Consider the following 25470-nt stretch of genomic DNA (forward strand, 5'->3'; position numbering starts at 1 on the left):
TTTGGTGCTCTTGATGGGCTGTTGGGACTCGGGATGTTTTTAGTTTGTTGCTTTTAACTGCAATAACTTAACCATTTTGATGGATACGAACAGTTAATTTATTTGTTAATATATAATTTTTAAAAAATAAAATTTGAATTTTTTTCAAATATTAAAAAAAAAAACTTAACCCTCCTCACTGAACAACCTCGCATGGAGAAGAGATTTGAGACATGCTAGATTTAATTTCGGGCCTCACCTTGTAGCATAATTCAGGATATATTTCTGTAAAAAATATGCTCAAAGAAACCATTTACATAGCCCGACAAAATACAATTACTTTTTTCGAAAAAAGAATAATGTTGTCTTTATATTTGTAATTGAATTTGAATGTAATGGTTTGATTAAATTCTTGATAAGTCTATGAACTATATCCAAAAAATTAATTCAACCCATATTTTTTTATTGCATTTAAATAAATCGTTGAATTTTTATTTCAAGTCAAATAAGTCTATCTTCTTAACCATTGACTAACTTCCGTTAGTCAACGATACATGTGACAATTTTATATCAAGTCATTTATCATGTGATAGATAATATGACATTAAATATTATTGATTAGGATTGAGTAAATGAGTAAAAAAGTAAGTATATAAATCTTAATAAATAATATTTAATATTACGTCATTTGTCACGTGGCAGATGAGTTAGTATAAAAATATCACATGTGTTGTTCACTAATGAAAGTTAGTTAATGATTGAGAAGAAGAGTTTATTTGACTTAAAATAAAAATTTAAATACTTATTTAAATGCAATAAAAAAATAAAGGTTGAATTGATTTTTTGGACATAATTCAGGAACTTAATTGAATATTTAACCTAATAATTTCAATTCATTGGACAATTTTGGTTAGAAATAGAAAGACTCAAGTAAGAAATAAAGAGGCTAGTCATTCTCAATTTTTTTTTCAAATTGTGCTATAAAAAGGTGACCAGCTGATCTTGGCCCTTCCGTTCAATCAATTAAGTGGCCAACTCGCAAGATTGACCTCTATTAATGTCACAGGCCGTTCTAACTCAATTAACGTACTTCTCATTCTCATGGGCATTAAAATATAGACTTTCCAGAAGTGATTGAGTCCAAAATAAGATTAAATTATTTTATAAATCAAATATACGATTATCAATTGATTCTCGAAATCAGTTTTCTTAATTTTTAATTATTTTTATTAAAAAAATTGGTAACCAAAAAGAATCAAGTCTATTTGTAGTTTCTTAGGCTCACCAAATGACCTACCAAATGTAAAACAGCAAGAAGGAAAAACTAAACAAAAGCCCAATGAGGGTAGGCATTTGAAGATCCGTACCAAATGAGTCAAGCCCAGTCTAATCGTAAAGCAAAGAAGCAGCCGAAAAGAGTTCTATCACAGGCCCAAGGTAAAAGATGAGGGTTGACGTCAAACGCCTAAGGATTTTGCCAGGCAAGCGCCCTGTCACGTTCCCGATAAACACGCAACTCCAAGTCCGCTGGAGCAGTCTTTTATTCAATTTTTTTTCATGGAGAAAATCGTTTGAAAATGACGATTATGGAAATCCAGACTGTAATAATATTGAATAAATAATAGTAGCCGATGCTTATCCGCAATTCCCTATTCTACTTATTGCTCTCTACTTCCAGTCGGCTACCATTTTCTGCCGGGTTCTTGCCTCGAAACGATGTCGTTAATGGCTTTAATCCTCCGCCGAAAGCTTCTTCACCACCCCACGCCCGTCCTTCTCCAACTAAGATTGCTCTCTTCCTCTACTTCTCACCTCGAAACGCCTCCGCAGCGCATTGAGAAAATTCTAGTGGCGAACCGAGGTGAGATAGCATGCAGAATCATGAGGACAGCTAAGCGTCTAGGGATTCGGACCGTGGCGGTTTACAGCGACGCCGATAAAGACTCTCTCCACGTGAAATCGGCGGACGAGGCGGTCCACATCGGTCCACCCCCCGCTCGGCTCAGTTACTTAAACGGCTCTTCCATTGTCGAGGCCGCAATTCGCAGTGGAGCACAGGTGAGCGGGTCGAACTCAGAGTTATTTTGACATGCCACGTCTTCTAAATTACGATCTTAATTAAAGAATTAGTGTCTCCAAAAGGTCATGTTTAATGTGACGAGTTTAAGCATTTTAGGCTATCCATCCCGGTTATGGTTTCTTATCGGAGAGCTCTGAGTTTGCTGGACTTGTTGAAGATAAGGGACTTACATTTATTGGTCCTCCAACGTCTGCAATCCGAGACATGGGTGACAAAAGGTACTATTACTAATGCACTCCGCAACTGTTCAGAATCATATTTGTGTTTATTAATGATGTTTTTATTTGTGCTTGTTAGTGCCTCAAAGAGAATAATGGGTGCGGCAGGGGTGCCATTGGTGCCGGGGTATCATGGCAGTGAACAAGATATAGAAATTATGAAGTTGGAAGCAGATAAAATTGGATATCCTATCTTAATAAAGCCAACTCACGGAGGTGGAGGAAAGGTTTTCTCATTTTGTTGCCCTTTCTCGTTCATTTTATTGTTGTTGAATTTTTCTTTTTGGGAAGCATGGTGTGAGTTGTGAGCTTAATTTTTTTATCATTGTTTCTATTCCATAGGCTTTATTTAGAATCATTGAGTTTTTTTCAGATGAGGTTCTTACCATGTTTATATATTTAGGGCATGAGAATTGTACATAGTCAGAAGGATTTCATTGACTCCTTTTTGGGAGCACAACGGGAAGCTGCTGCGTCTTTTGGCATAAACACAATTTTGCTGGAGAAATACATTACACAACCAAGACACATTGAAGTCCAGGTACTATTATGGCTATTAGTGTATGGTTGTACTTGATTTTTAAAGCTTCATATTTGGAAAATTTAGTCACCTGATCTTGTTAAGTATTCTGGAAACTGTATGACATTTGGCAAATGTAATAAGCTGCATTAGAGGAGATGCTTGTGATAAATTTCATTGTCTATTGTTTTTATGTACTGATCAAAAGCTTGTTTCCTGTTTGACGTCAGTAGATATTTGGTGACAAATATGGAAATGTTCTGCATTTATATGAGAGAGATTGCAGTGTGCAAAGGAGACACCAGAAGATAATTGAAGAAGCTCCAGCTGTAATGCTGCTTTCTATATTTTTCAGTTTAAGTCTCTTGTTGTAGATCTACAAAAATTTTGACTGAAACTCCATCGATGCAGCCATGTGTTACTGATGAATTTCGCTCACACTTGGGTCAGGCTGCTGTATCTGCTGCGAAGGTGATGTCCTTCATAATCATTTTGCTGATACTTGTTGATTTGCAGCTTGCAGATGTCATTATCGGATTAATATTATCTCTGTTTGCTTCGGATTTCTTAGTAATGCAAATTTTTTTATTAATGAAAGTTTTATGTGATTTAAAAGATCACCAATGGCAAGGCTGGGCCAAGGAGAGGCAATTTCCTTCAAGGAATTTTTTAATAAGAAAAAGTTTTTATTTTGTACTTTATAACAATGAGCTATCTTTTGATTGAAACTTATCCTTGTTACTATAATAGAAAAGAGCATCAAGTTAACTACATGGCAAGGTTGTTTGATTAGGAAATCCTTTAGCTGCCAGTGTGACAATAAATGAATGTTGCTGTTGTTCTTGTGGCTAATTGGAGAGAGCCAAATCCTACACATTGATAGCTTCTCTCATAAATTTTGTTCTCATATTTTTTTTTTTTTTGACATTCTTGTTATATTGTCTTGCATTTCATGATGCAAAAGGTTTTGGGCATCCTGCTTGTTTTAAGTTTTAACTGCTATAAGTAATATATACTGATGTATGTGATATTTAAAGGCAGTTGGTTATCACAATGCTGGCACTGTGGAGTTTATAGTTGATACCATAACAGGTCAATTTTACTTTATGGAGATGAACACCCGACTTCAGGTGATTTGATCACTCTTTTTTATTCCTATCTTGATTCCTCAAGCTGGACGAGACCCTAACAGAGAGCACTCATATTTATTCATAGGTTGAGCATCCTGTGACTGAGATGATTGTTGGTCAAGATCTTGTGGAGTGGCAAATTCGTGTTGCAAATGGGGAGCCTCTTCCTATAAGTCAGGTGCAGGTGCCCTTATCAGGTCAGCCTTTTGCCCTCTGAAAAGAGCTATGTGTATGATTTTGCTGTTGCTGTTCCTTCCTGTTTTTCTTCTATTTTTGAAATTGTCATTCTCGTGATGTTCTATTTGAAATTGTAAAGAGGGTTGCATGTCTGCATGTGCATGTGCCATTTTTGTGTTTGCCATCTGTCCTTTTTCATTAATCATTGAGGAATTGACTGGGGAAAACTGTAGGGTTAGAATTATGATCCTGTTTGCTAATGGGATAGTAGTGATTGTTATTATTCATCAATAGTATATACTCTAGCTAGTCGTATAGCTTAAGGCATCAATGCTTATGTGATCATATATGATGGTGCAAAATTTGTTAGAAGTATGCTTAAAAGAAAGTTATTGCTATTAATATCTTTCAATTTTTAATTTTGGGAGTAGTAATATGGAAAGTTCTATGTTTCATGGTTTCTCTATTTCCCCCCCTTTTTCTGAAAATGTGACTGAGCCATTAGAGGATCTTAAAAAGGTGACCTAGATCCAATGAATAGGCTAATGGCTGCTTCCGTTTTGATTTATCATTATTTGCCAGGATGTTTAATTGTTTGAACAGTGGTGAGGTTCTTTCATGTGCTGAAATGTTCTTTACTGTTGTGACATGTGTGGACCTCTAATCTAAAGTAAATGCCAATTGTCAATCTGTAATTTTATTTATTTTTAAAAACTTAAGTTTTACAGCATCATTACTGAATATTTATGAAGTTTATATAGGGTTACCATCTTGACAGATTTATGATTACTCATTATTTGACAGGTCACTCTTTTGAAGCCCGAATCTATGCTGAAAATGTTCCCAAAGGATTTCTTCCTGCAACTGGAGTTCTTCGTCATTATCATCCTGTGCCGGTTTCATCAACAGGTGAATTTCCTATGCAGTATGCAACATCAAGTTTCTTGGATTTAGAAAACAATTACCTCAACCCACATATTGGAGAATCGTCCTAATAGTAAAAAAGTCACATTGGAGGAGTTGTGTCAGATTGGTGGCTAGTCTCCTTTTGCTGTTGTTTCCGTCAGGCAATGCTAGCCATCCTTTAATTCGATAACCTGTAGTCTAATTTTCCAACCTTTTTGCAATTGGAAATAGTAGAGAAAATAGGATAATTGGTATATCTTATAGCTATTTGTTCTAAATTGAGGATACCAAGGTGTCTAAGCCTTTGAGTTTTATTTCCTTTTTCTTTCTCACCCTTTTTGCTTATTTTGAGCTTTTCCTATTTAACAGTTCGGGTTGAGACTGGAGTTGAACAAGGAGATGTTGTTAGCATGCATTATGATCCTATGATCGCAAAGCTTGTAGTATGGGGAGAAAACCGTTCTGCAGCACTAGTGAAATTGAAGGATTGTTTGTCAAAGTTTCAGGTACAAAATCCTTTATTAAGAGTTTCAGTTCTAAACCTTAGTGCAGAAGAATTCATGATTAACTCCCTGAATATATGCCCACTTATGAACTTGGCTTCAGTTTTATGGTGAGTTCTCGGTTATATGATTCTCTCATCGTTTGCTGGGTCATAGTTAAACATGGAAGCATAATACCAAGTGTTGGGTTCTTTTAATTACTTTTAATTGTAAATGAATAGTTTGGAGATAATTGATGGTTCTGCATGTAGAATTTTGTATTTGAATGTAATAGTGGTTAACTTATATATTTTCATTTCCATCTTTTTGTCTTTTCTGGATTAATTTGCCAGTTTCTTTGTAGATATGTGTCGTCTCTTATATGAAAGCTTCTACATGTTGGTAAATGTTTTATTAATTTGACTAGTCAACATATTTTCAAGCCATTATTGTCTTTATTATGTTTGTTAACCTCACTTCAATCACTCTCAGCATTTGTTCTTTTGTAGGTTGCAGGGGTGCCTACTAATATCAATTTCTTGCAAAAACTTGCTAACCATAGGGCATTTGAAGAGGGTGATGTAGAAACACATTTTATTGAGCACCATAAAGATGACCTATTTGTTGATCCTAATAATAAAGAAATTTCTGAGGAAGCATATGATGCAGCTAGACTCAGTGCAAATCTGGTAGCTGCATGCCTTTGTGAAGAGGAACATTCTACTTTAAAAGAAAGCCACCCCGGTACGTTGATGAAATCTTGTCTTGGAATCAATAGTACTTGTTTTTTAGCATCCTCTTAATATTTACATTTTGAATTGTGTTCAGGGGGTCCAAGCTTACTTTCTATATGGTATGCTCATTCTCCGTTCAGAGTCAATCATCATGCTCAGAGTACCATGGAACTTGAGTGGGAAAATGGATATGATAGCAGTAGCTCAAAGCCTTTAATGCTTGCCATAACTTATCAGCGAGATGGGAACTATCTTATTCAGGTTTTTACCAACCTATAGTACATGCTGCATGTTAAAGGTTGATTTCAGCAGCCAGTTTTTGAAGTTGTCTTTTTTCAAAGTGCAGTTATTCTCTCTCTCTCTCTCTCCTCTTTTTGCTCGTTTTATTTTAATTGTGTCACACTGCCTGCCCAGTGTTCCACTTCCTTTTGATATGATTAATGATTCCGTAGCAGCATATACAGATCGGAGAAAACAGTGCCCATAGTTTGGAAGTCAGAGCATCACATCTGGGCAACAATAGTTTTAGAGTTGAGGCTGATGGGGTAACCATGCATGTTAGTTTGGCTGTTTATATTAAGGTGAACACCATTCTCTACAACCATCTCTAAGCAGTTATCTGATTTGTATACTTTAGGCACTTGGTCTTTACCAGCGTGAATCCTTGGTTTTCAAACCTACCTGTGGCTATTGTTTAAGGATTCAATTAACTTTGTAAAATACCTTGTAATATTTTATCTGGTAATCATCTTTCTATCATATAATGATGTTTTCATCAGTAGTTATTGGCTACGTTGCTCTGACTTTTTATTTATCTTAAAGTATCAATGTTGGATACTTAATTTCAAAAAATTAAAAAAAAATCAATGTTGGACACTTATCCACCGCCTCAAAGTGTACAGGGTATAAGGGTATGGTCAATTAGCCATCCAAATATATGGAAAAATTTGGTAAAGGTAGATGTACAATTTTTGAACAGACCATGTCTAACCTATATACCCTAGTCCAAGCAACATAGCTTATTAGGTATGCCAGACATGCTTAGGTATGATCTAGCATGACTAAAGTGAGTGCAGAAATTATTATTTTGCTCTTTCTCTGTTGATAAAATGATGTAAATCTTATAATGTGGGGTTACAGGATAAGATGAAACACGTACATATATGGCATGGACCACACCACCATCATTTTAGACAGAAACTGGGCCTTGAGTTGTCTGATGAAGATGAAACACAGCATAAGACCAGTTTTGAGACCACAAGCCACCCTCCTGGAACCGTGGTGGCACCCATGGCTGGTTTAGTTGTCAAGGTTCTGGTGGAGGATGGAGCAAAGGTGGAAGAAGGACAACCTGTATTGGTCCTAGAAGCAATGAAGATGGAGGTTTGTACCAACAATAGCTCCAACATCATGTTATTATTGTTATCCACTTATACTTAATGTTGCTTCATTTGATAGCATGTGGTAAAGGCAACATCTGGTGGTTATGTTCAAGGACTCAAAGTCACAGCTGGTCAACAGGTTTCAGATGGTAGTGTTCTCTTCAGAGTCAAGGTTAGTCATTTAGAATTCAGCTTTTGACATGGATAGCATTAGCTCCAATATAATACCTCACACAATGTTGTCACCTGTCTGTTCTGTTGCCTTTACCAAATGAGTGTAAATTTAAGTGAAATTCATGCCTCTTGAGTTTGAATATGCATGCTAAGTTAAAAGGGTTTGGATTTGATTGGTATATATTATACATCATTTTCTTTTGATTTTCATGTACTTAGCCATCTTACTTAGTGTCTGAAAGAGGTCTTGTGTTTGGTTCGCTCTTTAATAATCTTAAGTCATCCTTGAACTTGTTTTAATTTTAAGTAATCTACTCTACCAATCCATTAACTTTTTTCTTTGATAAAAATTAAATTGAACATTTGTACTCATAATTCTACTGTTTTAATGTATTTCAAATGGTGAGAATATGTGTCAAAACCGACTAGCCTGTGGCTTTTTGTTAAATTATTTGTCCCTATCTAAAAACCTAATTTTAAGGGCATTACTTTGTTAAATTTGCTTTTTGTTAGATTCTGTACCATTTGAAGATTCATTACTTTGTTGCACAAGTTCTGGGAAATATTTAGTGTCAACTTTTTAGAATTTATCAAACTGCTATATTGTCAACTGATTGATAATTTGACTTGGGTGCAGTAACAGTGGTGAAAATTGAATTGAGAAAAATTAAGTATGTGCTTGTTTAATTGAACCTGAATTAAATGAAAATTGTGTCCTTGGCCAGGAATGAGTAGAGTTCATCTTGAAGTTTGGTTTTCATGACAATATCTTGCCCAAGCAAATTTAGTCCATGGTTAGACAGATAAGTCTTCTCAGCTGCAAATACGGTCCCGTGGTTGGGAAAATAAGTCATAGTAAGTTTCTGTGTCTGACAAACATAAATAGAGAGAGAATGGGAGGGAAACATCCCATGTCTACAATATAAAGGAGAAGCCTCTTCCAAGATGTGAACAACATTTGATCTTGAAATAATATGTTTCTATTTGCAGATATTGCCTCTGCAATTTGCCCCATGTCTCATGCTTGACAATGGTCTCTGTCTCACTCTCTCTCTCTCTGACTTACATACACACTCGTTCACAAACACGAGCACACACAAGCAAAGTGCTTAAGCATCTATTTTGACTAGAACCAAGTGGGTAAAAGTAAAACTTTACTATAGTGTATGATGAGAGAAATCAGTACTCCATTGTAGGTGTTCCTGTTAATTTAATCTTGGTATATGCTTTGGATAAATGCTTTACATAAAGAGAAATGCTTATGATCAGAAAAGAAAGCATTTTCTCTTCTTGCAACATATTTGGGACTTCATGCTTATGCATCGGGTCATGTGTTCATTTTTTTTTCCTTAGACCACCCATAAGCAAGCCCTGTTCCTGCATCTTTGATGTTTGATTGATAATTTTATGTTATGGTAGTATCTAATTTGAGCCAATCTGACGGTATTTGTATATTGTAATAATGTGGGATTGCATAATTCCTGCTACATAAATGGTGTTTTGGTGCACGCTTGCTAATCTGATACCTACTTTGACATAAAATCTTCCTATTTGCATCTTGTGTTTATCTTATCTCCCTTTTCTCTATCATGTTGACATGGATTATTATGAACTATAAAACGAAGTTTAAAAATTACTTCCAAATTCCAATCCAAAATCACGAATTAATTGATGATTTGATGTTAACTTGCCCATGAGGCTAGGCTGGTCAAGTCACATCGGTGCTGCTCTTCAAATAATTCACGCCACAAATATCAATATATTCAAAAAAAGGGGAAAGAAAAAGGGTTGCCAACTTGTAAGAAGTGGTAGAAATTAGTGTCATAGTTGAGAATATTCAAAGTTTTGTGGCGTCTGAACTCTAAAGAAAGTCGGGGGACGTCATTATTTTGGCGGAGGAAATCATAGCGTGAGAGTGTTGTATAGTTTAATGAACGTCATCATAGCAACAGAGTAATACTATTCAAGCAACGAACTGGCTTATGGCGTTGGGCAATGTCTCACAAAGAAGCCTAATGCTTGTAGTGAGAAAAGTCCACGATTTTCATGCCCCAAATTGATTTGTTAAAGGATCCGTGGGGCATGTTTCATGGTCACGCATCATTCATTTTCTTATGAAGGACGCTCCGAAGGACTACGGCACACGGCGTTTACATTAATATAGTCAATGAAAAGAAAAGTCAAAGGTGCTAGACTTTTTCCACTTTTTATAAATAAATTTTGCTTCTTTAGACCATATAATAAATACTTGTACAAATATTCTTGTTTGAAGTCGTCCAAAGAGTTTGTAAAGGTTGTACTGTTTGTTCTAAATGTCTAATGGGAAATGCAAGTGTGAGGTCGTATTTGAAAAGATAAAATTCGTAGCTTTCTTGATGCGGGAATATGTTAGTGTTATTCACCAAATGTGCTCAAAAGGCCCGTGGGATACGTCATGGATGACACATAAGAATCAATTAAGGCTACTAGGAGGAGTACATATATACTCTCTCTAATTTCTTTTTTTTTGTTCTCTGTGTGTCGTGAACAATCGTTATTTTCCTATTTATATTTATGGTTTCAATGGAGGGGTTTTTTTTTTGGCCTTTTCTGATGTCGAAAAGACGTAAATCCGCCAATATGTTATTGTCTTGTCTAAAGATGGGAGCAAGGTTTATGTTTAATAGTAGTATATTTTGGATTTACTGCTATACATGCAGCGGCTTTTACCACATCACTCTTTGCCTGCACCAACCTTCCCAAAACATCCCTTGCGCCTTCCTTACCGGCACAAGTTTTGTGCTTTTAGTTTAGATGTCATTTACTATAAAAGAGAGAGAGAGCGGGGGGGGCAATATGGTAAGTTGGGAGGGAACCGAGATCCCAAGTACAGAAGATCTTAAAATACCGGTAAATCCGTTAAAAGGGAGACGTAAATAACAGCGTATCCTTGTTCCTCTTGATTTCTTAATTTGCAACAGTCGTGCCCTCTTAAAATCCAATTTAGGCCACAACAAATCCCCCCCAACTCCTCCTTCCTTCCAATTCTTTTTGCCCTTTCTTTTATAACTTTTAGAAATAAATATATTCTGTCTGCTTTCCTCCTCATTTCTCCTCCACAAAACCTACTTTTTACTCTCCCAATAATCGTCTGTTTCTTATTCTAACGTTATAATACTTTATAACACACCTCCCCTTCTTTTCTCTTTTCTTTACCCACAGCTTCTAAGCTCTTTCTGCCTCAAAACCCAAAGTTTTGTTAATCCATTCTCTTTGGTTTCATAATTCCATTGTTTTTATTTGTTTCTCATAAAAAGATGGCTACAAGCAATGGTGAGGGAGCTGAAGTTGTTGGAAAAACAGAGAAATCCGGAACAGAGGAGAAGGCCTTGGGGTCTATTGGAAATCTTAGCAACAAGGACATGTTTCAAAGAGCAGATAAGATAGATTTCAAGAGCTGGGATTTGCATCTTGATAAGCACTTGAGCAGGGCTTGGTCTAGGGACGACAGAGATATTTCAACTAAGACAAAGAAGGAAGAGTGGGAAATTGATTTGGCTAAACTTGATATAAGGCATGTTATAGCTCATGGGACTTATGGCACCGTTTACCGTGGCGTTTATGATAGCCAAGATGTTGCAGGTATTACATTTATATATGTTGCCATAATTTTGAATCCTTCTTTTTTTATCTTGTTGACAATCAACTGCTACTTTTGCCCAAGATGAGAATTTTTTCTGTATTCAACTGTATATACTGAAGAGTAGTTATTTATTTATTTTGACTCGCTTGATTGGTTCAATTATAATTACTAAGTTGATTAGATGTGCCCCTGGAACCTGATTTTTTTGGAGCAGAAGATGATAATATGATAACAACTCATATCTTTAGGTTCTGATATTAAGCCTAGGATCACATGTGTAAAACATAATCCGTTGTTTAATAAGAGGATCATGCTCGAAACTTTAGGTGAGTCACAGGCTGTATCATGACTAGGATAATTTCTATTAACTAGACTGTAAGTTTTATATTACTTTGAGGTAGTATACTCTTTCATAAAGACATCCTCAAGCATTTTGTTCTTTAAACGAGGGTGTAATGAAAGGCATATATTTTGGCAACTTCACTATTAGCAAAGAAAAGTAAAAGCTTTGACACACTAGTAAATTTTGATTTACCTAGATGCAGCATACTGATGATCTTGGCTTACTACAACTGTCTGAATGAAGCTGCATATTAACTCACTCATTTATCTATGTGTAAGAGATAAGGCTGTAGTACCTCTTTCTTTTCACTTTGAAATTATAAAATTTTAATATTGATTTTAATGACTATTGCTACTGCAAGGAAACTTTCAGTCATGAACAACTGCTTCATGTCCCTTTAGATTTGCTTGGTATATCTAGCTTATTCACAGTTGCCATGGGCTTCCAATTGCTTTCTTTTCACCGAGTTCTTTAGATGGCATTACTTCATTTTAGAATTAACTGGCCATCTTAAATTGAGTTGCTTTGAATGCCAAATATTTACTTCCAAAGGTGTCCTTAATTTATAGTCTGATGGGAAGTAACTATATTTGTGCCATGACTAAGTCAGGTTTACTTTGTGATGCTTGATTCTAAATGCGTCTAGGGGCAATAGTGTGAAATAATTGTCTCTATATAACTTGCTGCCTATTTTCAATTCCTACTTTGATTGCCCAGTAAAACCTCTCTTACTTTGCTGCAATAGTAATTAATCATGCTCCATCTTGCTGATATCCTAACTGCAAGGACTTCTTAATTCTTTAGTGAAGGTATTGGATTGGGGGGAGGATGGGATTGCCACAGCTGCTGAAGCAGCTGCTCTTCGGGCATCATTCCGGCAAGAGGTTGCTGTTTGGCATAAGCTTGACCATCCAAATGTTACAAAGGTAAAATCAATTTATATTTTGGTTAGGTTAGGCATATGTTTTCTTCTATGTCTTGTAGTACCAACAGAGTCCCCCATGCTTAGCTGCTAGAATATGATGGGGTTATTTCTCTACGTGTTATGACTGTTGTTGTGCTTGCAATAACATGACGTATTACTTTAAATATTTTGAATTACAACGTTCAAATCATGAATAAATGGCCTCTTGCAGTTTATTGGAGCTTCAATGGGAACTTCCAACCTTAAGATCCCAACCAAAGGTGCAACAACTGAGAATAACAATTCTCTTCCTTCCAGAGCATGTTGTGTTGTTGTTGAGTACCTTCCAGGTGGGACGTTAAAGAATTTTTTGATCAGAAACAGGAGGAAGAAACTGGCCTTTAAGGTTGTGATTCAAATTGCTTTGGATCTCTCTAGAGGGTGAGTAGTTTTTCAGGTATATTAGGACTTCCAATTTTTAAGGTATATAAGGATGTCTTTTGTTCAACTTTTGCAGTTTGAGCTATCTTCACTCCAAAAAGATAGTACACCGTGATGTCAAGACAGAAAATATGTTGCTAGATCCTCGTAGAACTTTGAAAATTGCTGATTTTGGTGTTGCTCGAGTTGAAGCTCAGAACCCAAGAGACATGACTGGAGAAACAGGCACTCTTGGTTACATGGCTCCAGAGGTATCCACTCCTTAGAGCTCCATTGATTGTATCATTTGTTACTCCAATATATATTACAATGATGCTAACTTTCGGCTCAACTGCAACAACAATTGGATTTGAAGCTTCCTTTTTTTTTTTTCCTTTCTGGCCATCAGTTACCTTTTCTCTAAACAAATTAGAATCTAATGCAATGACTTGTGTAGGTCCTTGATGGGAAGCCTTACAATAGAAAATGTGATGTCTACAGCTTTGGTATATGCTTGTGGGAAATATACTGCTGTGACATGCCTTATGCTGATCTTAGTTTCGCTGAAGTTTCATCAGCAGTAGTACGACAGGTATGAGTCAAATATTCATATCTTACATTATTAACTAATCTAGCTGGAAGCATCAATTTTGGCATGGCCCCTGCATTAGTAATAAGTATTTATTATAATTCCAAAAATTCCAGATATTTTAGCTCCTGCATACCTCAGTGATCAGCTGGTTAGTTTAAATTGTCCGGTTCTAGTTTTTGCATATATTTGTACAAACCGCTGCTTTGGGAGTTACCAGAATTTCTTGCTTATCTTTGCAAATGGTCCAAAATTATCATGATTATTTATATCTTTTAGTTCATAATTATCCTAGCTGCACCTGCATCATGGATAATGTGAAACACCATGTTCGTATCTTGCCCTTGTGATACAAATTGGGGCTTCAATGTGTATCTGTTAGCCAAAGCGGTCGATTTGTGCACTTGAATCTTTACCTTCCTGCCACTGATTCTTTTGGTTGTAATGTCTGATGGTTTGTTAACGACATTGGAAATTGCTGTTTGCAGAATTTACGGCCAGAAATTCCTAGATGTTGCCCAAGTTCATTGGCAAGTATCATGCGAAAATGTTGGGATGCACATCCTGAAAGACGTCCTGACATGGATGAGGTAGTGAGATTGCTAGAAGCAGTAGATACAAGCAAAGGAGGTGGCATGATACCTGATGACCAAGCTCCTGGCTGTTTCTGTTTCACTGCTCGTGGCCCATGATTTTGCTACCTAATTATTTTATTTTGTGGTACATATGTGAATTCGAGAGAGAAGGTGAAGCAGATCATTGTTCGGCTCTAGCTGGTCTTTGAATAACCAGGTCATTGATTTCTACTGCACACAAACATAATCATGTTGTAGACCGTGTAGAACCCTTGATTCAATTCTTCAATTCTATGTGTTGTTCATTACATGGTATGTAAAGGTCAATATTTCCATATATAATTCTTTTAGTGGCATGAATGGCTAAATAATGGGGCTCCAATAAAAGTTACAAAGCTGTTGTAATAGTTACCTAATTTCTTCCAATAGCTTAGTCATATGTCAGTGGAGGACAAAAGCTCCAGGAATAACCTTTTGGTCAGTATAAAAGTAGGTATGTAGATAAGATGCATCTAAATGGAATATTGGCAATGTCCAGAATCAGAACTTGTGATATGCAGATACAGATGGATGTTCCACTACAACCTCGAGTCTGCCAAGCAAGCTTTCTCGCTTTTCCTAGAAGATTTTGGGGATCTTTAACGTGCAAGCATGGGTTGGTGGTGTAGTTGGGTAGCAACTAGAAGAGAAGTATACCTCTTGGCTTTGTGGATGAATGCTGAGGACCAAAATGCCGGGTCGTTTGGGATTGCACTTGGATGGTTACGGACGAGATCAGGAGACAGATTTCAATTCCAAAGCCAAGTTCTCACCACCTGTTTGACTTTATATACTATTTTGTTACTGTTGGGACTTGGGAGATTCGATGCTAAAACTTCAACACACTCAAATTGAACCAATGATCATTCTAGCCAATTCTTAGTGGCTAATTATAATTGGTTTATTCATTAATTGTACTAATGACTTCCAAGCTGATGAGAGTGATTCTGATTTCTTACCAAACGTTGGAAGGTGCATATAATGATCAATGATAATGACTTAGAGTTGGATAAGATGCGATGACTCATTTCTCATATTACTACAATTATGTTCATATCCAATTAAGGCTGTCTGTTCATGAATAATGATAAAAGACGCATGCAATTGAGATATTCAAAGATAGGGGTCTATTGGCTAGACTTTAATTTAGGCACCTAACATTATTAGCCACTGAATGCTGCTGCTGTTTCATTGAGTCTTCTCTACTCCCAGTTTTAGAAATCATCAAGAAATTGATAGGAGTACATCCAGCTGTCCTCTTTTTTTCCCTCAAAAGAGTTGTACAATTCCATAAACTGGTCACTATAATTCAAGCAAAATTTCCATATAAAAGAGAGTTTTTGAAAGATACACCTAATTTGAAAACTTTTCAAGTCTAAGACATTTTTGTATTAATTAATACAATTTTTTTTTATTAATTTATAAAATATTTTGTATTCTTAAACTTTTTTAGAAAATATTGAAAAAGAAAATCTTACCAAACAGCATTAATAAATTGTTCCACAAATTGCGATGGTATTATTGCAATATCGACAACTACCCGGGGCCAATGGGTAAAACTGTTTTTTCTCATTAAATTGGAGATCGCCCTGGCGACAGGACAGTCGAACTCCTCCACTTATGATCGTTTCACTTCCAACATAAAAACAGGACACAGGAAGAGAGAAAAGGGCGCCCATACTAAACGGTAAGCAAAACCCCTCCTCCTAATCAGATGGAAGCTCTTAACATTCCAACGACGCCGTCTTTGATGAGGGATTTCCTTCGCCAGGCGGGAGGCGCCGCCGTTATCGACGGCGGCTTGGCTACGGAGCTTGAACGCCACGGGGCTGACCTCAACGATCCCCTCTGGAGTGCCAAATGCCTCCTCACTTCTCCTCACCTCATTCGCTCCGTAAAATTCCGTCTCCCTCTTTCAAGATTGGTTTTTTAACGTCGATTTTATTTTAATTTATTTTTCGCTTTTTTTAAAAAAAAAAAATTGAATGTGGTTATGATATAGAATTCATTGTTACGTGAATGTGAGTAAGTTTTGATGGAAGGAAGAGGAATGACATAGCAGTGAAAAAGGAGTGGTTGGAGGAGGTCTTTTTGGGAATTTGGACTGTTATTGCAGCTAGCTTGATATTCGTGTGGGACTGAATTATGCTCTGATTAATTATAATGTATTGCCCCCAAAAGAAAAAGAAACGTATTCTGGTTTAAGTATGGATGAAGTCTATGTATAGCACACCGGATCACAGAGTGGAAGTGGTGTGTGGTCAGTCTAGTCAGTGGCAGTGAAGGGTTATAAAAGTTGTTTGGATACGAGATGCTGCTGTAGGTTCATTTTCAGAATTTGGAGCGAGGTATGGGCGGACTCTAACCACTTATTATCAGTCACGAGTCAGTTTTTTTGTTTCTATTAGTTTGATTAGAATTTTACTGATACAATTAACTTTAAATATCAGTATGAGCAATTGCTTGGGTTTGGACCCCCAAGTTGGGTATTTAATACTATGGTGAGAGAATTGACCATTTTTAGTTTGTTGTCCATTTCTGTACTTGCTCTATCTCTTTCTCTCAGAATATATATAAAGGGAAAAGGAGTAAAGAGGATATCTAGTTATCTTTCAAATAAGTTGAAACCTGGGTGTTCTCACCACAATTTCGAGATTAATTAAACTATCCTAATTAAATGTATTAGGATTGAGAGAGACAGAGTTGGAGAAGTATGCAAGTTCAAGTAAACAAGAATAACCTGAGAATTTGTACATGGTTAGAAGTTGAGGCATTGAACAAGCAATCCATGTAATGCCTTTTCAGTTTTGCACTTGTTCAGTTGTCTGGGATTCACCAGGCCAGATCAGAAGATTAATAATTTTTATGAATATATTGATGTCACTGTAATATCATTTGATAAAAACTTTGTTATTTCAAGTTATATGTTCATAAAGAACAACTCCAATCATTGAATTTCTAGTGTTTCTGTCAGTTTGCAATATCTTCTAAAATTGTACTATTTTGAGCAGGTACACCTTGACTACCTTGAAGCTGGTGCAGATATTATTATTACAGCATCCTATCAGGTATGAAGAATAATCCTCCCCCCCACGCCCCTCCCCACACATCTCCCTCTCTCCCTCTCTCTCCATTTGATGTGCATTTACTTATCTTTAACAGGCCACCATACAGGGGTTTGAAGCAAAAGGCTTTTCTAGGGAAGAAAGTGAAACCTTGCTTAAAAAAAGTGTGGAAATTGCCCTCGAGGCAAGGGATATATATTATGAAAGATGTAATAAAAATTCTTGTGATGGATTAGGAGATGGTAGGATACTGAAAATTCGTCCCATCTTAGTTGCAGCATCTGTAGGCAGCTATGGGGCTTATTTAGCTGATGGATCTGAGTACAGGTATGTCAACCATATATGCAAGTTTTATTAAGGAATTTTTAAGCCAAATCAAACTTTGTTGCTTCTAGATTTTCTGTCATGATCTGTTATTCTTTTTGTGTAAGTGAAAATCTTTAAATTTTGAGGACATATTAACATGTCTCCTTCTTTCTGCAATATATTCTCTATACCAGTGGGGACTATGGTGATGCAATGACAATAGAAGCTTTGAAAGAATTTCATGGCAGAAGAGTTCAGGTCCTGGCAGAAGCGGGTCCTGACCTAATAGCATTTGAAACGGTTCCAAACAAGATAGAAGCTCAGGTATTGCTGGACATTTATTGATTCTAAACCTTTTCTTAGATAAAAGTAAGAGTGTATGGGACAAACCAAAGTTGCTAAACTGCTTCATGCCTTGCATGCACTAAAGGATTCCTAAATTGGTTAGTATGGTGTCTGCCTATTGATTTGATGCTCAATTTCTACTTTGTTGCTTAATTTGTTTTTTCTTAATCTTAAGATTTTGGGGGTGGTCTTCGTGCAGGCTTATGTCGAACTCTTACAGGAAGAAGACATAAAGATACCTGCATGGTTCTCTTTCAACTCAAAAGATGGCATCAATGTAGTTAGTGGTGATTCTTTGCTTGAATGTGCATCAATTGCCGAATCATGCAAGCAAGTTGTTGCTGTTGGAATCAACTGCACACCTCCTAGATTTATTCATGAGCTGATTTTAGCTATTAAGAAGGTTTGATTTTGCTATTCTGTTATTTTGTTAATAATCATTCTATCTGAATTATTATAATATAGTCTCTCTTTTTTTTCACCTTTTTGTTGGATGTGTTGCACTTTGCTTTATATTCATTCATTTTTTTGGTACTATACTCATCTGATGCTGAAAAATTCCACTGTTGTGGTGTTATCAAAATTCATTTTTTGATACAATAGTTGTATCTGTTCTTTTTTATTTTTAATACAGGACAGTTGCTGTGATATGTTTCATGATCATATTATTAGACTGTGTATTTTGTAATGTGATGGATACTAATGCATACATACTATTGTGAGCATATGTTGAAGCTGTTCAGACTGGGTCCTTTCCTTTTTTCATAGTTCTTTTCATATGTTTGAGGATCTTGTTCCTCTAATGTTGTAGTCTAGAAATTTTGGTGGATTGTGCAAACTTATGTGGTTAATAATTTGTGCAGGTCACTACCAAACCAATAATTATATATCCCAATAGTGGTGAGAGGTATGATGCAGATCAGAAGGAATGGGTGGTAAGTTTGTTTTCTTATCTTTTTCTTTTCCCTGGATGAGGCATGAAACATGCCTTCCTTAAAAAATGGGGCTGAAGGAACAATTTATTTATTTGTTTATTTATTTTATAATTGTGGGAGGGGAGATTCAAAATTTGCTCTTTAGGCAGGGGGATCATGCACTAACCAATGAGCCAAATGCTCAGGTGCACATCTCTTGATTGCTATGCTTAACAACATGAAATTAAGTGGTACACTTACTTGATTCTGATACTGTTGTTTCTTAGTTGTAGACTCTATGTGATACTACTTACTTTAAGTTGTTTTGTTATGATAGCAAGATAGGTGATGTCTCAATTTTTGGGTCCTGATTTTTCTGCAACTTTAAACTACACTTAACAAACTTCTATTTCCATTTGGCTTTTAAAAAAAGAAGAAAGAGAAAATAAAGGAAGGGAAGGAAGGGAAAAGGAAATTGAAAAATAATTTAAAAAAAAAGGGAAGCTGAAATATATTGATTTTCATTAATTCGTTTGTTCTAGTATCCAAGTGTAGCCTTCAAAGTCTTTCATGATCTTATTTTGTAATATGCCATGCTGAACTTGTCAGTGATCCGCACCATTGTTTCTGTGACAGGAAAATACTGGAGTCTCAGATGAAGATTTTGTCTCATACGTAAGCAAATGGTGTGAGATTGGGGCTTCCCTGGTAGGAGGTTGTTGTAGAACTACTCCTGATACTATCCGAGCCATATACAGGACACTTTCTCCTAGATCTCCTGATCCACCCATGCAGTAAATAAATAGAGCAGCCTGATTATATATGCAACTGGATGCTGAGGTGCCTTAACTTTTAAGTTTCTAACTTCTTTCCCAGTTTTAGTCTGAAGACAATACCTCCACAAGCTTTTGCCTAACATCTGGTGTGAATTGCTGTTGTACTAGCTGAGATTTTCGTTTCATGAAGGGCATGCAGCTTGTATCAGTTTTGGGTTTTGAGGCCTTAGAAATGATAACAATCTGAGGGCTAGTGTCTTGTTTCCTTAGTTTTTATTTTTTATTTTTGGTCTAACTGATGTTTGTTGAAGGTTAAATACTTATGTGTAGTTTTGGCCTTTAGTTCAAGCAAAGCAAAGCAATGTTGTTGGTCTCTATCCCTAGCTGAAGTTGGTGTTTGCATTTTCGTTTTGGTATTCTTATATTTTGCAAGCTGATGCCTACTTTTATCTTAATATGACTTGATTTAGCAAAGAATAAACTGAAATAAGAGAGTATAAGTTGAATAAGAAGGTAATCTCCCTTGTTCTTCAACTTCCCTCCTATATAGGCAACAACTAACCTGAAGGAATTTGTATTTAAGGGATTTCTTTATCAACAAAAGAATACTGATCTTTGCTCCATTATAAGAACATTTTTGGGGTTCTCTGTCTCTCTCTTGTTAAAAACGTCAGTGGATGTAACAGTAGCGGCCCAGCCCAAATTTACTATTTTGTATGTAGCCCAACCCATATTTATTGGGTTATTGTAACTTATAGATTGTCCATCATTCGCGCCTGATTAGCGCTTAGAGCCCTAAAAAACCTCAAATTCCTCACTCCCTCCCTACAGCCGCCCGCTAAGCTCCAACATTTCAGGAAATTGAAGACTCTGTTGAATTTATTCCCTCTACCATAGTCCTTCCCGATGGAGATGGATACGACGACAGGTGCTGAAAATGGCTCCCTCATTCTGGTTAAGCAAGGTGCCGAAGCTGTAAGTCTAAAAAGCCACTCTTTTGCACAGATTCTGTTTCAAATTGTTTGAATTCATTACTAGTTCTCCTTTCAGAGAGTTTTCGAGTCAGTATTCGTGGGAAAAAGGTCCATCATCAAAGAACGTTTCTCCAAGAAATACAGGCATCCTTCTCTTGATTCTAAACTCACTCTCAAGCGCTTAAACGCGGTCCGTTTTTCTTTTTTCCAAGACCCAAACCGATTTTCCTTTCGTTTTTTCCTGTTCTATAAAATTCAATGAATTAGTGCTTTGTTTTCTTTGGAGCAGGAGGCCAGGTGCATGACGAAGGCTCGCCGACTGGGTGTTTCGACGCCGGTTCTTTACGCCGTGGACACGGTGCTCCATACTCTGACATTTGAGTACGTGGAAGGTCCTTCCGTTAAAGATGTTTTCCTTGAATTCGGAGTTAGTGGCGTCGTTCAAGAACGTTTAGATGATATAGCCACTCAGATTGGCGACGCAATTGGCAAACTCCACGATGGTGGCCTTATTCACGGTGACCTCACCACGTCAAACATGTTAATCAGAAATGGAGCTAATCAGCTTGTCAGTTGTTCTATTTAGTTAATTTGTTTTATGAATGACTGAAAGGTTAATTAGCTTTACAATCTGAAATGTTCTTTTGTCAGGTCCTGATTGATTTTGGTCTGAGCTTTACGTCAACGCTCCCAGAAGACAAAGCTGTTGACTTGTATGTTCTGGAGCGAGCCTTGATTTCCATGCATTCTTCGTGTGGGAATGTGGTAAGATTAAGACAATATATTTTAGTACATTTTAGTTCTGGTTTTGCTTATATGTTGGAAAGTCAAAAGTGTCTTATGTTTGTGTTTGATAATGAAGATATTATGTTAGGAATCATCAAATTAAAATGAGGTTGAGCTCTTTAAATTCTACCATAGAATTCTATGTCAAGGGAGTATTTTAAGGAAACTATGTAGCATTTTCCCTTCATTTGTAATGTCTGTCAATTTTGATGTTCCTTGGTGCGATGTTGAATTTGAAATTAACGGTTTATTCAAATTCCAATGAATTGTGGATTCAAAAATGAGATTTACTAAGCATTTGATGGAATTTAATGAAAATCCTAAAAGGGGTCATTTAAGTGAAAATTCTGTTAAGTTGGCCTACAAAGTGAAATGGCATGTTCTCTCAGCAATTTACAAATTCAAATGGGAGTTTGAATCTTATGGTTGCTTGCTTTGATGCATAGATGGATCTTATACTTGCTGCATACAAGAAGTCATCAAAGCAGTGGTCTTCCACATTCAACAAGCTTGCTCAAGGTACTATAGTCTTCCAATCCATTCTATGAGCCCTCCTTTCTTCTCGCCCTTTTTTAATTTTAACAGGCTCTTTACAACCTCCATATCTGTACCATCTCTTGTCTCATTTCTTGTGTTCTTGTTGTTTCGCAATGAACTGCAGTGCGACAAAGGGGCCGAAAGCGCACCATGGTTGGATGAGCCTCCTTCATTGATGGGATATAAAGTAGGAGAAAATCCGTTAGACTGATTAATGCAATGGAAGAAAGTGTTAAATCTTTGTGTTGTGATATTTTCTGTATATTGCAGTTGTAATGCACGCATTTTGAAGCTTGGACCTAATTATGATGTACAAACACATGATTATGTCAACATGGGATCAGGTAGATTGGCCCCTGGCTTTCAATTCTGAATGCTGTATTCCAATTAGTATGGCCTAGTGATGGACACTGTTAACTGCATTTCAGTGATTAAAAGTACAGTCATTCTAATCTACTTGGTATTTGTCGGGCTTGGCGAAGATGTAAGGCTGAAACTGTAAAATGGTGGATTGGTACTTGTGGTTCAGTTTCAACCAGAGTAGAATTTGCATTTTTTTATTTGGAAGTAATCATATACAGAATGTCCCTTGCCGAACATGATGAGTTATTGCTCCCAAAATGGCAGCTATAATCAGTGTGCAAGCCATGGCGCTCTGGCGTATTTTTCTCCATTTTTATGTGTTCTTATCACTTTGAAATTGAAAAAAACTTTTCGTGGGCAGATTTTGGTAGACTTGGACCATATCCTTTCCTTTAGTCAAGGTCTGCCGCTTGAAGTGCTTAGCTCCTATTAGGGCCTATGCAAAAGCGGGATTTGATGTGTTGGGACCATATTGATATCGACTTGTAAAAAACACTGACTTGGATTGCAATGAGATACTCGTCCTGATTCAAAACTTAAAAGTGAAATTAGAGTGGCGAAGGTAGTAGTAGTAGTAGTAGTTTCCATACTTATGCAATCCCATAAGATGGTTGGACCTTTGTTTGCAAAACAGCAAATTGTGTTATACACCACGACCACGTGACAGCATGTGTAGGGGAGATGAGAATGTTGTGATCCTTAGGGACTGTAGTTAGTATGGTGCAAGTGCAAAGTACTTAGCTCTCCAAGCATTAATGTATTTCACTTTCAGTCATCTTCGCTCCTAAACATGTCCTTTCCCAACACTATTTAATGCATTAAGGGGGACTGCTTCCATGTGAAAACTTTGATATCCCCACACAATTGTTGTCATGTTTCCTTGGCCGGCGTCGTCGCTGCTAATTCCATTGGACTAAAGGGGAGCCATACCGGCGGTCACAATTAAGGATGGAAGCTGTTACATCATATGTAAAAGGGACACTTTTGTAATTATTTAACTAACTCGCCGATCATGGGTTGTCATCACTTGCTTCATCTATTTAGCTTAAGGTTTTGTTTTCATTTTTTTATTAAAGAAAATCTTCTGGTGCAAGGGTTTTACAAAGTAAGTTTCATTTTAGTGTTATTAGCTGCAAATCAGAAAGTCAGTGCATAGTATATTAGATAATGAAACTAATTAAACATGTTATAAAATTATAAAATTTAATCCGACACAGTTAATATATGTGTTAGCTGTATAAAATGTACACAGTACATTGAGTAAATTATTATTTAAGTCAAATTTCATGCTGTGTTTTTTGAGAACATGAATTAAAAAATTGATAGTTGATTCAAATTTAATTATTTTATGAATTGGGATGCAAACATTATACAGAAAACAATAATCATCATATGAAACAACATTACTATAAAATTCATTATTAATTAAATTTTAACAAATTCATGAATTTGAGTATAATAACAGAATTCAGGAAACTAAAGTTTAAATTTAAATCACTAAAAAAAAAAATCCTTTCCCGCCAAATTGTTCAGCAAGCAAAGGAACTGCCTATAGCCTTCCTCTCGGACTGACCACCAATGGATGAACAATTGCTCAAGAACACGCACGTAAAGCTCCTAGGTTTCCATCTCCTTTCTTTAACTCCCTCCTCCACCTTCTACAGCCACGGCAACCCCATCCCCATCCCCATCTGATAGCATACGAAATGCATACTTCATATACGGATCACGGAGAAAGCCTCAAATCTAAATTTAAGTATATATAATTATAAAAATTGGGCTTAATATGTGCTTTAAATTAAGTTTTTGGAGAGGTTTTAGAAGATGTGAAACCTTTTATGAAGAAGCCTATTTTGAATCTCTAATGAAACTATTTTAAATATTTTTGGGTATGAACATGCTTGGTTTTCCTTCCTTTGTCACGGGTTATAGTTTTTTTGTGTTAAAAGCAATTTGCTGATTGAACTACCTCAGTTGGTTTCGATCTCATGGAATGATACATCACTGTTTGCTTCATACTTTACATTTCTTTTCTTTTGTATGGTCATCTTGGTTTCCATAATTAGGATGTTAACATTTCTGTAGTCATAGGTGATGCTGCTTTAATTGGTGTACTGGGATATTATGATCACAAGCTTTGATCACTGCTTTGGTGAAACCTGCCGAAAGCAACATCTTAACATCCATTCTGCTGCGTTTTGGCCTGTAATTAGTGCAGAGATAAAAGGTGAAGTATTCAATTCCTCTTTAACCAACCATTTGTTAGTGCCTTTTGTGAACAACTTGAAAATCCTTACACAAAAATGGATTGATTTCTTGAGTAGTTAGTTGTTAGGTATTGCAGAAGCATAAAAATAATAACATGTTACTGCATGTTAGTTAATGATGTTGACAGAAAAAAACGAATTCTTGTGTGGGGAAGCCACGACAAATTAAGGACAAGAAAATCTTCAATTGCTAGTCCAAAGTTTTTAACATTTATAGGCAAGCACTGGTTTCTTTTGCTGAATACTTACAGTGGCATCCATTTGGTTAAAGTTGAAATAAGACTTTGTAGTGGAAAATCGTAAGTCAATTCGAGTTATAAATGGTTATTGGCTGGTAGAATGATGTTTCACTTTGTTGCTGCTCAGTAATAATGGAGTTACCAGGGCAACTAAGAGTAACTATTTTAGAGCAGAACTTTTATCTTGAACATGTGAGGATCAGTTAGCCATGAAAGCAATGTGATACTAATAGTCATTAATTTTATGTTATTTCTTTTCAGTGCCATTGATCTTTAATTCTTGATATGGGGTTGCTTAGGAAATACTGCTACTTTGAGTTTTTACTGCCATATCCACCTCAGGTTTCACTCAGGCGTCTATATTGATGAGCTATTTGCTACAACTTATTTTATCAGCACTGAGCAGGGTTTTCTCTTCCTGCAGCATCATGTTCTTCTTAACTTGATTTACAAACTTTGTTTAAAAGGTTAAACACCAGTCTTTCTAATAGTGCTTGATGCACCAAAAGTCAAAGAGGTTGCCAGATGGCCAAATTTAGCAAAATTTTATATATATTGCCAGCAACAAATTTGAAGTGACACCTATATATAAGAACCCCATTAAATAGGGAAAAAGACATCCGT

General features: G+C 36.3%; 4 protein-coding genes across 5 annotated transcripts; all 4 read left to right on the top strand.

Annotated features, from left to right (window-relative positions):
* Positions 1 to 1511: 1511 nt before the first annotated feature.
* MCCA (methylcrotonyl-CoA carboxylase alpha chain) lies at positions 1512 to 8796 on the top strand. Of its 2 annotated transcripts, none has more exons than XM_088807811.1 (16): positions 1512 to 2037; positions 2156 to 2277; positions 2357 to 2504; positions 2681 to 2818; positions 3031 to 3126; positions 3209 to 3268; positions 3835 to 3927; positions 4013 to 4124; positions 4909 to 5013; positions 5380 to 5516; positions 6002 to 6236; positions 6321 to 6487; positions 6682 to 6807; positions 7367 to 7609; positions 7685 to 7780; positions 8508 to 8796. In XM_088807811.1, the coding sequence occupies exons 1-16, from the start codon at positions 1696 to 1698 to the stop codon at positions 8511 to 8513; spliced, it is 2226 nt and encodes a 741-aa protein (XP_088663937.1). In that variant the 5' UTR covers positions 1512 to 1695; the 3' UTR covers positions 8514 to 8796. The 2 variants fall into 2 exon arrangements, with proteins under 2 accessions (XP_088663937.1, XP_088663941.1); XM_088807815.1 differs by having other exon boundaries at positions 1514 to 2037; positions 6691 to 6807.
* Positions 8797 to 10718: 1922 nt separating this feature from the next.
* Positions 10719 to 14543, top strand: LOC148764764 (serine/threonine-protein kinase 52-like). The gene is made up of 6 exons (XM_088807822.1): positions 10719 to 11403; positions 12552 to 12673; positions 12884 to 13092; positions 13169 to 13343; positions 13529 to 13663; positions 14149 to 14543. Exons 1-6 carry the CDS (start codon positions 11079 to 11081, stop codon positions 14350 to 14352), a joined length of 1170 nt encoding a protein of 389 aa, XP_088663948.1. The 5' UTR covers positions 10719 to 11078; the 3' UTR covers positions 14353 to 14543.
* Positions 14544 to 15866: 1323 nt separating this feature from the next.
* On the top strand, positions 15867 to 20069 carry HMT2 (homocysteine methyltransferase 2). The gene is made up of 7 exons (XM_018123041.2): positions 15867 to 16168; positions 17286 to 17342; positions 17437 to 17666; positions 17840 to 17969; positions 18190 to 18393; positions 18854 to 18925; positions 19541 to 20069. The coding sequence occupies exons 1-7, from the start codon at positions 15989 to 15991 to the stop codon at positions 19700 to 19702; spliced, it is 1035 nt and encodes a 344-aa protein (XP_017978530.2). The 5' UTR covers positions 15867 to 15988; the 3' UTR covers positions 19703 to 20069.
* A 383-nt stretch (positions 20070 to 20452) lies between these two features.
* LOC18613298 (Protein kinase superfamily protein) lies at positions 20453 to 22465 on the top strand. The gene is made up of 6 exons (XM_018123046.2): positions 20453 to 20655; positions 20731 to 20844; positions 20944 to 21222; positions 21306 to 21419; positions 21887 to 21959; positions 22102 to 22465. Exons 1-6 carry the CDS (start codon positions 20587 to 20589, stop codon positions 22137 to 22139), a joined length of 687 nt encoding a protein of 228 aa, XP_017978535.1. The 5' UTR covers positions 20453 to 20586; the 3' UTR covers positions 22140 to 22465.
* The last annotated feature ends 3005 nt before the right edge of the window (positions 22466 to 25470 follow it).

The sequence above is a fragment of the Theobroma cacao genome, chromosome 1 (assembly GCF_053813885.1).
Source record: "Theobroma cacao isolate CCN51 chromosome 1, ASM5381388v1, whole genome shotgun sequence".
In the NCBI taxonomy this organism is placed as follows: Eukaryota; Viridiplantae; Streptophyta; class Magnoliopsida; order Malvales; family Malvaceae; genus Theobroma; species Theobroma cacao.